The 15,008-nt window shown below is 43.5% G+C and overlaps 4 protein-coding genes across 4 annotated transcripts, besides 4 other annotated features; 2 read left to right on the top strand and 2 right to left on the bottom strand.

Annotated features, from left to right (window-relative positions):
- Positions 1-808: 808 nt before the first annotated feature.
- Positions 809-1,440, top strand: N7469_006647 (uncharacterized protein; the record flags this gene model as incomplete). The annotated part of the gene is made up of 2 exons (XM_056645565.1): positions 809-1,173; positions 1,350-1,440. 2 exons carry the CDS (start codon positions 809-811, stop codon positions 1,438-1,440), a joined length of 456 nt encoding a protein of 151 aa, XP_056499006.1.
- Positions 1,441-1,629: 189 nt separating this feature from the next.
- Positions 1,630-2,437, top strand: N7469_006648 (uncharacterized protein; the record flags this gene model as incomplete). Its single annotated transcript, XM_056645566.1, has 2 exons — positions 1,630-1,974; positions 2,408-2,437. 2 exons carry the CDS (start codon positions 1,630-1,632, stop codon positions 2,435-2,437), a joined length of 375 nt encoding a protein of 124 aa, XP_056499007.1.
- Positions 2,438-3,893: 1,456 nt separating this feature from the next.
- Positions 3,894-10,004, bottom strand: N7469_006649 (WD40 repeat-like protein; the record flags this gene model as incomplete). The annotated part of the gene is made up of 4 exons (XM_056645567.1): positions 3,894-6,785; positions 6,882-7,316; positions 7,365-9,362; positions 9,417-10,004. The coding sequence occupies 4 exons, from the start codon at positions 10,002-10,004 to the stop codon at positions 3,894-3,896; spliced, it is 5,913 nt and encodes a 1,970-aa protein (XP_056499008.1).
- A 2,729-nt stretch (positions 10,005-12,733) lies between these two features.
- Positions 12,734-12,782: a sequence feature (Protein overlapping with rRNA (N7469_006650, KAJ5226644.1) was converted to a misc_feature.).
- Positions 12,783-12,810: 28 nt separating this feature from the next.
- Positions 12,811-12,912: a sequence feature (Protein overlapping with rRNA (N7469_006650, KAJ5226644.1) was converted to a misc_feature.).
- Positions 12,913-13,104: 192 nt separating this feature from the next.
- Positions 13,105-13,401: a sequence feature (Protein overlapping with rRNA (N7469_006650, KAJ5226644.1) was converted to a misc_feature.).
- Positions 13,402-13,443: 42 nt separating this feature from the next.
- Positions 13,444-13,487: a sequence feature (Protein overlapping with rRNA (N7469_006650, KAJ5226644.1) was converted to a misc_feature.).
- A 911-nt stretch (positions 13,488-14,398) lies between these two features.
- Positions 14,399-14,994, bottom strand: N7469_006651 (GTP-binding nuclear protein gsp1/Ran; the record flags this gene model as incomplete). The annotated part of the gene is made up of 3 exons (XM_056645569.1): positions 14,399-14,650; positions 14,768-14,872; positions 14,962-14,994. 3 exons carry the CDS (start codon positions 14,992-14,994, stop codon positions 14,399-14,401), a joined length of 390 nt encoding a protein of 129 aa, XP_056499010.1.
- Between the last annotated feature and the right edge of the window lie 14 nt (positions 14,995-15,008).

Raw genomic sequence — 15,008 nt, forward strand, 5'->3', positions numbered from 1 at the left:
TTATCTCTCTGCTGTATTGAGATATCTCGCAAATTCTTTCCCTGTCAAACTTCACAAATGCAACTTTGAATATCGGGTTCGGCCCTTCAGATGAAGGGCTGAAGTAGCATCCCGCTAGGGCGGCGAGCCGCCTAGGACGGAATCGTGGGCGCTAGGTGACCACGTCCATACAATGTCTGTTGTATGTTTTGTTTTTATGTTTATGTATCTTTTTTTTTTGCTCAGTTTTGTCTCTCCTCTTATTTTTCGTCACTAATCAATGTTGGACTGCGGGCCGGTTTTGGATTTGGTCTGCGGTTTTAATATTTTAACCAAAATCTTACCGCAAAATTGTGATGTCTTCAAATACTAACCAAAACCGCAGCGGTTTTGGTTAGGCTTTCGGCTAACCACGGTTTTTGCGGTGGTCGCTGCTGTCTACTTATATTAGTAGTCAAGGTGTTACAAAAGGCGCGAGGAAAATGGGAAGTCAAGCTACATTTTGATCCATAATCAGCTAGTAGTACGGCAGTCTTTGTCGGTAAAACTGAATTGAAATTTATATACCAGTTATTTATACTAGACTCAGTTAAGCCCTTTTTGTACCAAGGGACCACTGTTTGATTGCAGCTTCGGGACTACATCATGACGTCTGCAAACCTTATCGCGTCATGCCAGGGTCATATATTCGATGAGAAGAATTATCTTTGGCTCGACAAGGCTAAGATTTTTAATCACTCATGTTTTTCTTCATGCGAGGCCCTCAGTTTTGAACCAATAGCCAACAGAATATTTTCGACAACAGGACATTATACAGAAAACGACCGCCATGGATTTAAACGCTATGAAGAAAATCTACATAACCCTTGCCAAGAATTCGCAAGTTCCTATGTCAAAAGAAGAACTGTCTGCTCTTGGCGTAGAACTTTATGATCTTGATATTCACACTGGTGCAAATTCATCCCCAATGAAAAGTCAGTTCCTCCCGAGACTCGATTTTCCAGAGCTACAAGACTCACCAACGCTATCAGAGTGTCCGCTTATTGAAAGCTCTATTTATATCGGAAAGGGCTGGTGTGGTGGGCTGAGTTTTGAAGGCTTTTTCAAGCGAGATTTCAATGAGATCTTCACTCGTGATTTCGAGTATCATGCATTACTAGGTAAAGAGTATGCTCAGATAAGATTCGAACGAGGGTATGGAGGTACTATTCTTTTACTTCTTGATTATTATTGCCTAACTTGTTATCAGAAGAGCTCAGAATGGATGGCGAAAAATAAAGTATGTACTATATCATTCTGTGGACTCAAAACAAACAAATACTTAATTATAAATAATAACAGGGCTGATCTTACCAAACTTTATCCCTCAGTTTATATTTGGCCAAAAACTGGAGTATATTCTTGGTTCTGCGACCACTGGAGGCTCAAAAGCGAGTATCCAAAAAGTCCCACATGCCATAAACATAGAGGTCATAGATGCTCGCTAGTAAATCTCAGACACGAGCCTCGGGATAATCGTCCAACACTACGATTTACTGATCATATCTCGACCTTTGAAATATTTCATCTTGCTACCGAATTTCGAAAAGATATGGGGGAGGATATGAGTGACAATCCACGCGATAGTCGTGCAGAGGAATGTTACTTTACATGTCCGGTAAATCCCCTATGGAAGCAGCATCTTATCTAGACTACCAGCTAACGAAGTCCCAGCATCTTACAATCATGGCAGATGACTTCGCTAGATGGCGAGTTTTTCAATCCTATTTTGATGGGCGATTTCATATTTCCTTCACTGAGGTTTTAGATCTTGAGCATCTACTTCCAGGGTCCAAAACGGAGATGGAGTACGCAGACTCGTTTGATAGGGCTGATTATTTAAAAAAGACAAATATCCTTCTTAAATGGGCATGGCCTTTGACACAAGGGGAGTGTATTGTTGCTGATCCTTTGCTTAAGAAGCAAGACACCTGGCAAGAAAGACTACTGGAGAATGTTTGTGCTTTGTTTGAATTTGTATTAAGGTTTTAGTTATATTGCTTCAATATCTTTTTTAGTTCTCTAACATAGGAAGATAGCTAATACTACATTCTCAACCTTGCTAAATAATCCACGTACTGGTGACATATAGACAATACAGATAGATTGCAGGATCGGTATGAGAAGATTGCTATTCAATTTTAAGAGCTATACAATGCTGATGATATATAGAGTCTGGTTTCTATAGACATGCGGATCTCAATACCCAGCTACCCCAACAAAAATTAATATAAACATGAGTGCAAAAAATGGCCAGGGTGACAAATTGTACGTTTCTAACGCGTTTTAATACTCATCGATGTTGTTGAGAGTTGAATAGTGAATATATTTCTTGACAACAATTGGGTCTCCAAATGCACTATCTTTTATAGATCGTCATACTATATAGCAATCGACTTGGTTACTCGACCTGCGCTGACTCTGCGGTACAGCCTAAACCGAAGAGATAAACATATGATTGCGCTCCGCGAGTGCATTTAAAGGTGAGACACACTCTGGGTATCGTTCTGTACCTTCGCCTGATTTAGAGATGCTCGCACACCATTAACTGTCAATCCTACGCGCTTCAGTATGTCCATCGCAAATATAAATTCCGTAGATAAACAGCTTATTCTTTAATGAAGATTAGTCTTAAAATTGTATATTCAAAGAAGAGATCATAAATGGGTCATACTTGAGAATCCGTGATGTTTAGTCGAAAGTTTTGAAAAAATGACAAACCAGGGTCTAAAGCGAAGTCGGGCATAGTACATCAGAGGGTAGAACTTTCCAAAGCATAGGATGCAAGAGTAGAAAGCCATTTGTGCGCTCTCTTTCAGAACATTTTAATTGTAGTACCACCAGGATCCGCTTGTCCCGGCGACTTAGTGCGAATAGCCGTGGGAACGGCGGCTCACGGTCCCGGGAGCTTCAGCTATCGCACCTGGGAGAGCGCATCCCCAACCAAAGTTTAGCTCTCTCACGTGCTGATTGGTCCTAATGAAGGTCGCTATAGAAATTTTCCTGCGGCTCTCTGTACATGAGGCATACTCATTAAGCGAATGACACTAAATCTACTAGGTCTAGCGAAGATATTGAAGCAAGAATGTTCAATGGCCAGTGATAAGGTGATGAAGGGGGACAACAAGTGATTTCAGAATAACATTTTCTTAGCCAAGGAATAATTTTGATAGAGAATTAACGGCGACATTTGGAAATTCGGCTGTCCGATGTGGCTAATTGTTCAAAATGGGCCTTACCTCGCAACCTCTGGCTTTCATGGCTCTTCCGATGTTTGAGATCGTAATCATAGTGTGAAACTCGTCCAATTGGAAAACGATCATCTCATCAAGGTACGAATCTAGCTTCGCAGATAAGTCATCGCAAAACGCTTCGATCATTAGTGGGTTAACTGTCGGTCTCCGGCATATTCGATTTGGGGGTGCGCGGGCGTTTTCAAACCGCCGCAAATTTGTGCGAATATTTATTGTCCTGATTTGCTGCAATCGGGTTCTTCGGCCATTTGAGATGTGGTGGGTGACTGACTCTAGATCATATCACGGATAAGCTGCAACTTTGAGGGAGGGAGCCTCGGAGCCATATCGTGAGTCTCGTTTACGGCACTGAAAAGTCATGGCGAAAGGAAGAATCGTTTTGGTGAGAATCAGGCAAAAGTATTCGCTCACAACAATTCATCTAGAAGTCCAAGTTTGGTATAAACACTTGGGGGACGTTTTGATTACCCAATACACTCAAATTGTTGAATAATCGGGAAAATATAAAGTGAGAAGGGGTTGTTCAATGGTTTGGAAGATACAAGTATAGCGGGGATCCCCCAAAAGTTTTACATAGCATAGTGTTTGCTGAGAACCATCACGTATTAGAACACCAATATATCAAAGATATGCATCAAGCAGAAGAGTTATCACTCGACCAGCACTATTTCCAATGACAACCGTATCATCTAAGGAATCCCAGCATCCTCTGTAATCGGGAGGAAGCCAGATAAGCTTCTTTCCATCTCGAGTCACCCATTCATCATCAGCAAATAAATCTTCTGCCGCCGGATCAAGACACATATCAGGTAGGTTAGGGTTTTGACTCAGGCATCTGACATAGTCTCTGAGATATTTCGCATACTTTGTATTTTGGAACGACCAGCGGGGTTTTTCCGAAGGATATTTGAATGTGAGTATCTGTTTACAGCGCTTCGGAACGCCCTCGTTCATCTTCTCTTCCTTTTCTGTCAAATCCCAAATTCGCACAGTGTCATCATAGGCGCCCGAGGTGATGGTCTTGCCATCCGGTGAGAAAGCAACGGCCATGACGCGACCATTGTGGCCCTCCAGAGTCAGCTCGCAAGCCCCAGTTAAAACATCCCAGACCTTCACAGCACTAGTCACTTCGCAGGTACCAGTTGAAATATCCCAGTTCTCAACACATTCCAAACCTGCGGTAACCTTCTTCATGTCTGAAGAGAAGGCAATTGTTCTAGCATTGATATTATTGCCCTCCAGGCTCTGTACATATTCACCAGCCGCAGTATTCCAGAGGCGCACAAAACCGGCGGTTGAAGAAGAGACAACAATACTGCTATCTGGTGAGAAGACAATGACCGAGACATCATTGCTGTGACCCTCGAGGGTGTGTAGATGGGCCCCAGAAGCTGTATCCCAGAGCCGTATGGTCTTATCGGATGACCCCGTGGCAATAATTTTGCTATCTGGGGAGAAGGAAATAATCTTGGTATCTGAGTGGGAGAAGGCAGTATTTCTGATATGGAAGCTATGGCCTTCCAGTGTCTTATGGAAGGCCCCAGTAACCGCATCCCAGAGCTCCACTGTAGCCATATTTGAAACGAAAGCAAAGAGTTTGCAATCTGGTGAGAAGACAAGTTCGTCGGTTGGAAATGAGAGTGGATCAAGCAAAGCCTTTTTGCCAGCCCCAGGAACTGCATCCCAGCGCAATCTATCCTGAAATGAAATTGAGGTGTACGTATTGCCATCTGGGGATAGGGCCACAGAGATAACAGGAAAGCGTTTGGTTTCAGCAGTTTGTTGTTGAGATGCCTCAAACGTAGCATCCCAGAGCCGAACTGTATTATCTGAACCACCCTTGATTGATGCAATAAGCCTGCTGTCCGGTGAAAAGACAATCGTTGAAGCATCAGCATCATGATCATCAATGACCTGTGTACAAGCCCCAGTAGCAATATTCCAGAGCCGCACACTCGTATTAGCCGAGACTGAGGCAAGGAGCTTCCCATCTGGCGAGAAGACAATACGAATGATATCACTTGACAGAATATCACGATCCCCATGCTCAAGAACCCTTATGAAAGACCGGGTAGTAGAATCCCAGAGCCGCACCGTCCCACTCTCGAAGCCCAAGGCAAGGAGCTTTCCATCTGGCGAGAATGCCATAGTCGTTATACCACAGTTTTGATCTTCTAGAGTCGGTACGCAAGCCTCGGAAGTGATATCCCAGACCCGCAGCGAAGGGTTATTCGAGACCGATGCAAGAATATTGCCGCCTGGCTGGAAGGCAATAGTTTCAATGCTAAAATCATCACTGAATTCGAGTGTCTGTTTGCAGGCCCCCGATACAGAATCCCAGACCCGTACAGTTTTGTCATCGGAGGCCGAAGCAATGGTCTTGCTGTCCGAAGAGAAGGCTAAGCTCGTGATAGCCCCGCTGTGGCCTTGAAGACTTTGTTTGCAGGCTCCACTAACAGAATCCCAGAGCTGCATGATTGCATTGTCATGGCTCCAGGCAAGAAGTTTTCCATCTTTTCCATCTGGCTTAAAAACGATACTACCAATAGGATATTCGCTAACCTCATAGAGGTGTTTGCAAGCACCAGTAGCAGTTTCCCAGAGCCGCACCGTACCATCATAAGAGCCTGACGCAAGGAATCGACCTTTATGTGAGAATGCGAGCGTCGTGATACTATCTTTATGGCCCTCAAGGACTTTGCAAACTTGGCGTCTAATATCCCACAGGCGCACGGTCGTATCCACTGAGCCTGAGGCAACGAACCTGCCATCCAGAGATAAAGAAATGACTTCAACAGAACCATCATGGCCCTCTAAAGGCTGGAGCAGATCCCCGGTCACAGTATTCCAGAGCCGTACTGTAGTATCGTATGAGCACGAGGCAAGGAGCCGACCATCTCGCGAGAACGCGATCTTCCTGATACCATCAGTATGACCTTCAAGAATCCGTTTGCAATCTGGATTTCTAGTATCCCATAGTTGCATAGTTGCATCCCCTAAGGCGGAGGCAACGAGTTTGCCATCAGATGATAAGGCAATGGCTGAGTCACCATAGCCATCTAGGGTTTGTAGGGGCTCCCCGGTGCTGGCATCCCAGAGCTGTATCGTCTCATAAGTGCCAGAGGCGAAGATGCTATTATTTAGTGAAAAGGCGACGGGTCCAGGGCTTAAGTCGCTCTGTAGTGTCCGCTTGCTGGCACCGGTAGTAGCATCCCAGATGCGCAACACATCATCTGAACCTGAGGCAATACTATTGCCATCTGGCGAGAACGTCACGGTCTCGGCAGAAAAACATTCGTCCTCATAGGCTTCAAGCGTTTGGCGGCAGGACATAGTATCCCAGAGGCAAATATTGTCAGTGGTGTCAGATGAACACCAAGCAATGGTCTTGCTATCTGGGGAGAACGCAGAAGGTATATTGCAAAAAGGACTGGGCTTAAGGATCTGTGTACAGACCCCAGTATCAGGATCCCAGAGACGTGTAACCCCATCGTCTGCTTCGGAGGCTAATAGCTGGCCGTTATGTAAGAACTTCAAGGCCCTGATACGATCATTGTGACCCTCTAGACATTTAAGGGATTTCCCAGTAACAGCATCCTAGAGCCGCACTGTCACATCCCCGCCCGAGGCGAGGATCTTGCCATCTGGTGAAAAGACAATGGTAACGACATCTTCGCTATGGCCCTCTAGTTTCTGTTTACAAACACCAGTAGCAGTATCCCAAAGCCGTACCGTTGTGTCGGAAGAGCCTGATGCAAGGGTTTTACCATCAGGTGAGAATGTAGTGATTTTTGTTACTTGGGTATGACCCTCAAGAATCTGCAGGCAGGCATCCCGGTCATCCTCAACCCCCATCACGTCTCTGATGAATGGTAGTCTTTCCTCCCAGTATAAAGTCTTGACTTTGCTTGCCATCGGACTGAAAACAAGTGCGGAGCCATACGCCTGCATTGGCGCCTGCTCTATGATAGACCAGTTACTAAGGATAAACCGTTCAACATCATCTAGGAACCCAGTAACTCCAGAGTTGATGCCAAATGTGGCCTATTATTTGTTAGCATCATTCTTGAAAGGTAGGGGTGTAAATCGTACGTGAACCTTTCGTATAAGCTTCCTCATTGACGACATCCCGCCCGGAAGCTTATGGATCAAGCTCAAGCCCTCAAGCCAGTGAAGAAGATGCTTTTGGAGAAACAGAAACGTGTCTCCGGTCTCGGATAGCTGATTCTCAAATATCGGGCTCTGACCATCGACTTCACACAAGTGGTATGCCCAGAACTCGCAGGAATATCGCACCCTGGCCAGGTCATGGTCTTCCTGAATCACGATGGTGTTTGTGTGGGATCCTGGCTCTAAACTATACATGTCTTGCCTCAAGGTCCCGGACAAGGCAGTTATGGAGCGTGTCCACATTTTGATGTGGATTTCGCCAATGCCATCATGCCCGTAACGAGCTTCGAAGTAGCCCAATAGGTGTTTACGGACAGAGCTATGTAGTACGCTCACTGTTTTATCCACGGTGGCTAAAAAGGAGCCACATTTTTTGACGATATCTTGCGGTGGAGCTGCTGAGGGGAGACCGGCGAGTAGGTGAAGTTCTTTGTAAGACAAAGGACGCAACGCAAAGCAAATAGTCCGAAGGACCGTGTTACAGAGCTCCTGCATCTGACCGTCGAATGTGTCGATATGAGCCATCAACTTCTCATACGTACCAGTTAGATCTTTGGGAGTCTTCTCGACTTGCGCCAATGCTCTCCAGTCTTCAACTTTAGCCAGGTCTTTAAAGACGAGGGAAACCCAAAGAAAGAGGTTCTGTGCTCTTTCACGGATTGCAAATTCTAGTGGCTTGATATAGGTATCCCTATAATTGTGCATAGTCTGCAGTTCTGAGAGCTTATGACCAATGTAAGCATTTACAGCCTCCGGATTAGACTGCACATCGAGCTCAAGTACCGCTTCGGGGTGCATCTTCCTCAGCCTCCCATGAACCAGGAATTCTGGTTGACTGGTCAGAATCCACTTGACCTTTCCAGCAGTCTTCTCATCGAGGGAAGCAGATATGATATCGGAAATCAGCTCTTCAACACCAGGATTCCCTTCTGCGCATTCATCGAGAGCATCAAGAACTAAGTACACTGGAGTAAGATGCTCGTCGGCCAGCATGTTTTGAAAGATTTTTCCCAGAGTGAAAAATGAAGGGCTCTCGAATAAAGCCGCACCGGTACTTCTTTGCTCGGGTATAAGATGGGATGCAAGATGTGGTTGCTGCTTCAGTAGGAGCCACATCAGAGATCGAAGAGCGTGGATTGCACTGTTATTCTCTTTATCGTCTGCCCGAAAGAAGAAGTGCACAGTTTCTGGCGCCTCTTGTGATTTTGCATGAAGCTCGGAAATAATCCCAATAATCGACATTGTCTTGCCTGTTCCAGATGGTCCATTCAAGATAAGTACCCGTGGAGATCTGGGACTCCAATCAATGATAGATTGATACTCTTCTGTATGAAGAAGCCACTCAAATGACCCATGATGTAATTTCTCTTTCGCCCTTTCAATGGTGTCCATTTGCGATTGGGGATCGACTCTAAAGAGCTGCTCGAGACACTTATCAAATTGATCATTCATATCTTTACTCAATTGTTTCTCAAGGAGGCCCTTCAGAGTATTATGCATGTCTCCGAGATTTTGGTTCATTTCCTGACTCGCCTTGACCAGCTTGTTCGAGTCGATCCTACTGTTCACGGTGTTGTAGAACTCAGAGTCTCTCTGAAGACTCTCCTCCATTGTTTTGATACTAGACAGCATACCCTGCCAGCCATCGAGATTGAGCAGACTTTTGAGGAATCTCCAACCTTGCTTTCGGTAATAATAGCACACACTCTTCATCTGGAAAATAAGCAGTGACTTGTACAGCTCAGTCATTGTCTCTTCCAATTGATCGACAACACGTGCAAAAGACTCCTCCTTCTCTTCCTTGATGTAACGTTTGCTCAAGAGGAGCCCTGACAGGCCACAATACCAGTTCATTCTGGTTGTAACGTATTGAATACCTTCCATGTTAGCATCTTGTGATGAAGCTGGGTTTGTGAAGAACTACGGAGCCTTGAGTTAGTCACTTACAGATCGGAGATTCGGAGGACAGCTTACCTGAAGGCCAATGCATACACCGGCCCACGGAAGAGCAGCCTGGGGGTTTGTCGAGATTGCTAGGTCAATTGTATCCTTCATTCCGAGGATGACGTTCGACACTGTCCCCACTGCGTCCGATAGCTTTGTGGTTTTCGAGCTCGTAAGCTTCTTGATCCCGGCGCTCACAGAGGCTCGCATCAGCTCCTGTCTTTGACTCCGATCTCTCATCTTGGCTGCAGCCTCTTCATTCCCAGTCTCAGTGTTTGCGTCACCTTCCGACTTCAAAGCTTCGGGAATCAGTTTCGCATAAGCTTCAGCAAGGTCTTTTGTTCCAGGATCATCTGCAATCTGATCAAATGCACTATCCCAGATTCTCTCGGAGATCTGTTCAGGCGATTCCACCTCATCTTTTGGTTGTTTCTCATCATGCTGCTTTCCGGAATCATTTGCGATTTGGTCGATCGGTGGTAGCTGAGGTGGATTGCTGTTGTTGGTAGCGTTGTTGGTATTTCCCGTTCCATTGTTGTTTCCTCCACTCGGCTTTTTGTTCGGCCTTTTGCCCGGCTTTTCCTTGCTTAGACATGGAAAGATCTTTGACAGCCCCATGGCGCGATAAATGCTCTAAAATGCCTTAATCAGGAAAAGTAAATCTTGCTTCAGGGAGTGAGTTCGATATATACCAGTGAGCTTTCCAACAGTAATTAGCAACTTGAACGCAGTGCGTTGGAAGGTCGGGGAGAATATTCACAGAACAGATATCGAAAGGTGGAAAGAGAATCATCAGTGCGTACGGGTGGTTGGGGGGATGAGGGAGGTATGGCAATTGTCGAATACGCTCATGGCCTATCATATTGGTGAAATATTCCCATACTTCAGCTCAGTACGTTCGTACACATACTATTTGCAGCGACGATCAGTTCAAAAAACAGATCTATGGTGATATGTGGGGAATTGGCATCAACATTCGAATTTTTGCAGCCTATGAACTCCCCGCACGAGCATCAACAGACGCCGATCTATTGAAGGGAGGAGCTAGAAGGCGGGGCGAACGCCATGCCGGAACCGAGACGGCTTATCGACCCACTCGAGAAGCATTCGCGAAATACTTGTCTTGAGAGTGTATACTGATTGATTTTTGAAGATTCAACACTTCAGATGTCTTACTACGATGAGTCGTATGACATGCTTCTTAACTGGATGGCATCTATTCCACGAGGGTAAATCCATCGGGCCCCAATGGATCTTAGGGTTTTTCGTTCACTATGGGGAAAAAAGTGGGTCGTATCCCCAAAGAATTTAGAATGGTTTTACCCTCTATAGATTTATATGGTCAGAGTTGTGGAAAGTCCAGATTGTGATATATTATAAAATAGAGTAGGATTGATTGCATAGTCCAATTTCGACCCGATCCGACTATTTTCAGATATATTTGTAGTCCAAATACCGCCCGATCTTGTGACAGGATAACGACTGTTCACGGGGTACACGTGACATTGTCGTCGTATTTACCTTCTACCCCAGATAAAACGTAGCACCGAAGCTACATCTTATCCAAATCGCGTTTACCACTATGACATAAGCATATTCCACTTGACCTCAACTTCAAATATCACGCAGGGAAGTACGGATCAACCCGGCTCTCGATTGGAGACATCTGTTAGGTGAATTAAGTAACGTTGATCTGTCCCGTCAGTATATTGTCATTCTTTATAGGTCTTCCTTAATGACATAATATTGTTTTCCTAATGATAGCTATAGCAGAATGGTTGAGGCGTAGCGAATAAAACAACCACACCTGCACTGTGTAGATAATTTGAGATGAGGAGAAGAGGGAAATGAGGATGAGGCCGCATTAGCATAGTGAAGCAGTTCAGCAGGTATCAGAATCTTTGCTGGGGGAGATGTCTCCGCGGTCTTCCATCTGAGACAACCTGACAGTGTTATTCCCAGAAAGGATAACTGCAGTTACTATGGCCTTGCCAGTCAGGCACCCCCAATCCAATCAGCCACTTATGTCTTAGTGCTTTAGGCCGCCAACACCCTACTGAACTGTTGTCACCACGCGGTTCCCCCACTACAGTATCTAATTACGCCTGGCTTTGTTAATGCAATTTCACGGAATTTGACATCAAGTAATCAGGATACCCTTCCACCGCCCAGTTCATGCTAGACAGTGTGTTCCAAAACTGAATTCATCTCCCAACGAGAACAATTTAAGTTAATGACCGCCAAGGTTAAAGCAAACGATTACAGTACGATGTAAATCTGGAAAAATTCTTTAAATCCAGGGGTGACTTTATTTAGAGGGTCAAAATAATTTCGGAAACTACTGTAGCATGTTGCAGAATGATTTTCTCGCAGCACTGACAACTGCGATTAGCAAAACAGACCATTGTAATCAGCGAAACGGACATCCGCAACAGAGGCCCTATTTCACCAAACGGTACGGACAAAATTTGGAGAGAAAGGATCTACGTCGTGGCTGATACGTGCTGCAGATTTCATAAAGGGCTCATCTTTGTTTACGAGCTGCCAGATGAGGGCATTGGCAGCGTCATCAACTCCGGGATTATGGTAGCCGCACAAAAGAACCCAAGCAGCTCAAAACGACATTTGCCTGTAATATTGTCGTCAATACGGGCGAGACTATTCCACAGGCTATCAAGTCCATGGGTTGGATCTGCAGGATCTGTAGGAGAACTTGAGATTGGTGGCATCTCGATGAAAGTAAGTCTTATATATATTGTCGGTATATGTGATTGAGTTGTGGTGTAATTAGGGCTATATTAGTTGATATTTGTTTTAATGATACAGTATTGAAACATATATTTGTCAAGAAGTTGATTTCTAGAAATAGAAAAGGAATTTCAGAACTAAAATACTCTACAGTATTCCACCTCGAGACAGATACAATAGATATAAAGATAGAAAATATAATAGAAGATTGAAATACAGAATAATAATAGAGATATGCAGACTTAGATAGCTATAGCAGACCATGAAGCCTCTCACAACGCGAAAGAGGTCGTGGAGATCATGCTAACCGTGCTTTTTGATATATTTCTCGCTCTTGGGCTTGAAAGCTCATTGCTAGATATGAAGACATTTTACACCTGTTTGCGGGACTTCGATAGGCCTTCAATATTGAAGATAAGAAATGGGAGATCGGAAGAGTAAAGTCTTCGAGAAATGGGAAAATAATAGTCTACTTTGTGGTATATTAGAGCTAGTATAGAATGAGAAAATTCAATCTTTAACCAGCGAAGGTAATATGAGAGCTGTATATACACGATTCCTATTCTGTAAAACTATCATCCACTTATTTTGACTCTGTTCTAGTTGTTGCTGGAATATTCGAGAATGATAAACTCTTGGAATATAGTCCTAACTCATTCATTTGACTGATACATACGACCATAGGGTGTGGAGAACAGGGCTTCCCGTCCGCTCAGCCGTACTTAAGCCACACGCCGGCAGGTTAGTAGTATGGTGGGTGACCACATGCGAATCCCTGCTGTTGTATGTTTTTGTTTAAACTTTAGGTTTTTTAAATACGTTGTTGGGTTTGGTCACTTTGCTTGTCCAGATGTAACAGTAGTCACGAATTGTCATAGATTTAATTAGCCATGTATAGAATCTGCGAAGTGATAACAGTGATAAAGTCTGAGCATAGATAGTAGCTGGAGACCACAAATCGATTTTTTACATTTGTTCAAAAGGTCCATAGTCCATGAGACGAAGGTTCCTCGCCAAATTGTTTAGAGTTCTAGAGTCGGGTCGTTTCGAAGACAATATAATAGCGTTTCTTTCTCGGAGCAGTTTGATAATCTCACGATTGCCATTTCTATAAACGGTATAGAGAGCGTTAGTAAAGGGGCCGCCCTGCGCATAAATGTCCATTGTCTTGTCCAAGAGCAGGTTGACAATCTCATGGTTGTCTCTCAATAAGGCGGCTTGGGAAGTATTACTATATTGGCCGTTCTGCGCGTTGACATCCGCCTCTCTTGTTCAAGAGAAATTTGACAATCCCTGGATAATCGTTTACTGAAACAATATAGAAGGTATTGCTATATCTGCGGTCCTGTACATTGATATCTCCTTATTTATTCAATAGTATTTTGGTAAACTCATAAAACTTTTTAGAGACAGTCTGGAGAGTATTATCATATTTGTCGCGGGGATTGAAGTATACAACACCCCAAGCACTTGATATCGATCCGAAGCCTAAACCCTTTCGGATCACCTTCATATAGAGGCCCACACGAATCCTACTGTATATCAGATCACACACACACTCAGGATTCTTGGGCTCTTCAAGAATCAGTCCGTGTACCAATCCATCCTACCTGATTCCTACCATCCGATACCCTTGTCTAGTCACAGGTCTCTAGCCTGACAACTTAGTAACCATTACATTTTGATAATATTGCAGAAAATAAAAAAAATACAGAGGAAAATTTTGAGAAGAAAATTTTCTGTTTGTAAAAAAAATCGAAAATAAATTATTTGTATATATTGAAATTGAAATTACTGAATAATAACAAAACAATACTGTTGTAGGTAGTAAGTTACTATATAGTATAATAATATGATTAACTATTTTATAAATATCAGTATATCTACCTAAAAAAAAAAAAACCTAAACTAATCCAGTTTCACAAAATTAATATTATTTGCGGTAATACAGTTTACCGCAAAATAACTGTATTGCGGTTTTGGATTTGAATAGTATATCAAAACCGAAAACCAAATCGATTCGGTTTTGGTTAGCATTCCAAGACCAAATTCAGAACTATGCCGCAGTCTAGTGATAATATTACTGGCAGTTATAATTCCAATGTATTTTTATCTAGAAAAAAAGGGTTGACAGAAAAATAGACAAGATATAGTTGTCGAATGGTCAACACAAAAAAGCAAGCCCAAGTGAAGACAGAGTATATTGCGGCAAAAAATCCCAAGAATGGCAAGGAAACAAAAAGAAAACCTCTCAACAAGGTATATCAAGAGACTATGAAAGAATTCAAGAATTGTGAGAAAGACAGGAAAAATATCTCATCCCTCTCCCAATTAGTCGTATCGCGATATTCATTGTAGTGAAATGTTGTAGAACCCATCTCTTCGGGCCAAGAGATATCCGTCGGCTTTATCTTGTATTTGGTATCATCTTCATAGACCTTGTAGACAAAGACCATAATCGGCAAATGTTTTGGGATATCGGAGTGTTGCTGGGGTGACAGAATCTCTTCTAGAATCTATGAGTTAGCTGATGATATCCGTTGCAAGAGGATCCAAAAATGATAAACGGGTTTTGGAAAATCAAAGAGGGCATACGATACCACAAAATTGATCTTTTGATTAGCGAGATCTACCATAATTATAGCGGCATCGCTATCTTCGATCCAGTTTGCCCTATCTTGGGGAGTGCTATATGATCCAGAGATATCCCAGATACCAAAGGTACAAACACCAATCGTCTACAAATGAATAACTATTAGAGAGGGTTTAATAATGTCACATGATACCATATATAGCAGTTGAGTGGAACTTTCAGAACCAAACTCACGCAGACGACTTTGGTAATTAATTGTTGGAACATAATTATCTGAAACA

This window comes from Penicillium citrinum, assembly GCF_028827155.1.
Source record: "Penicillium citrinum strain IBT 23319 chromosome Unknown utg000006l:1.0-3011923.0:1.0-3012962.0, whole genome shotgun sequence".
NCBI lineage: Eukaryota > Fungi > Ascomycota > Eurotiomycetes > Eurotiales > Aspergillaceae > Penicillium > Penicillium citrinum.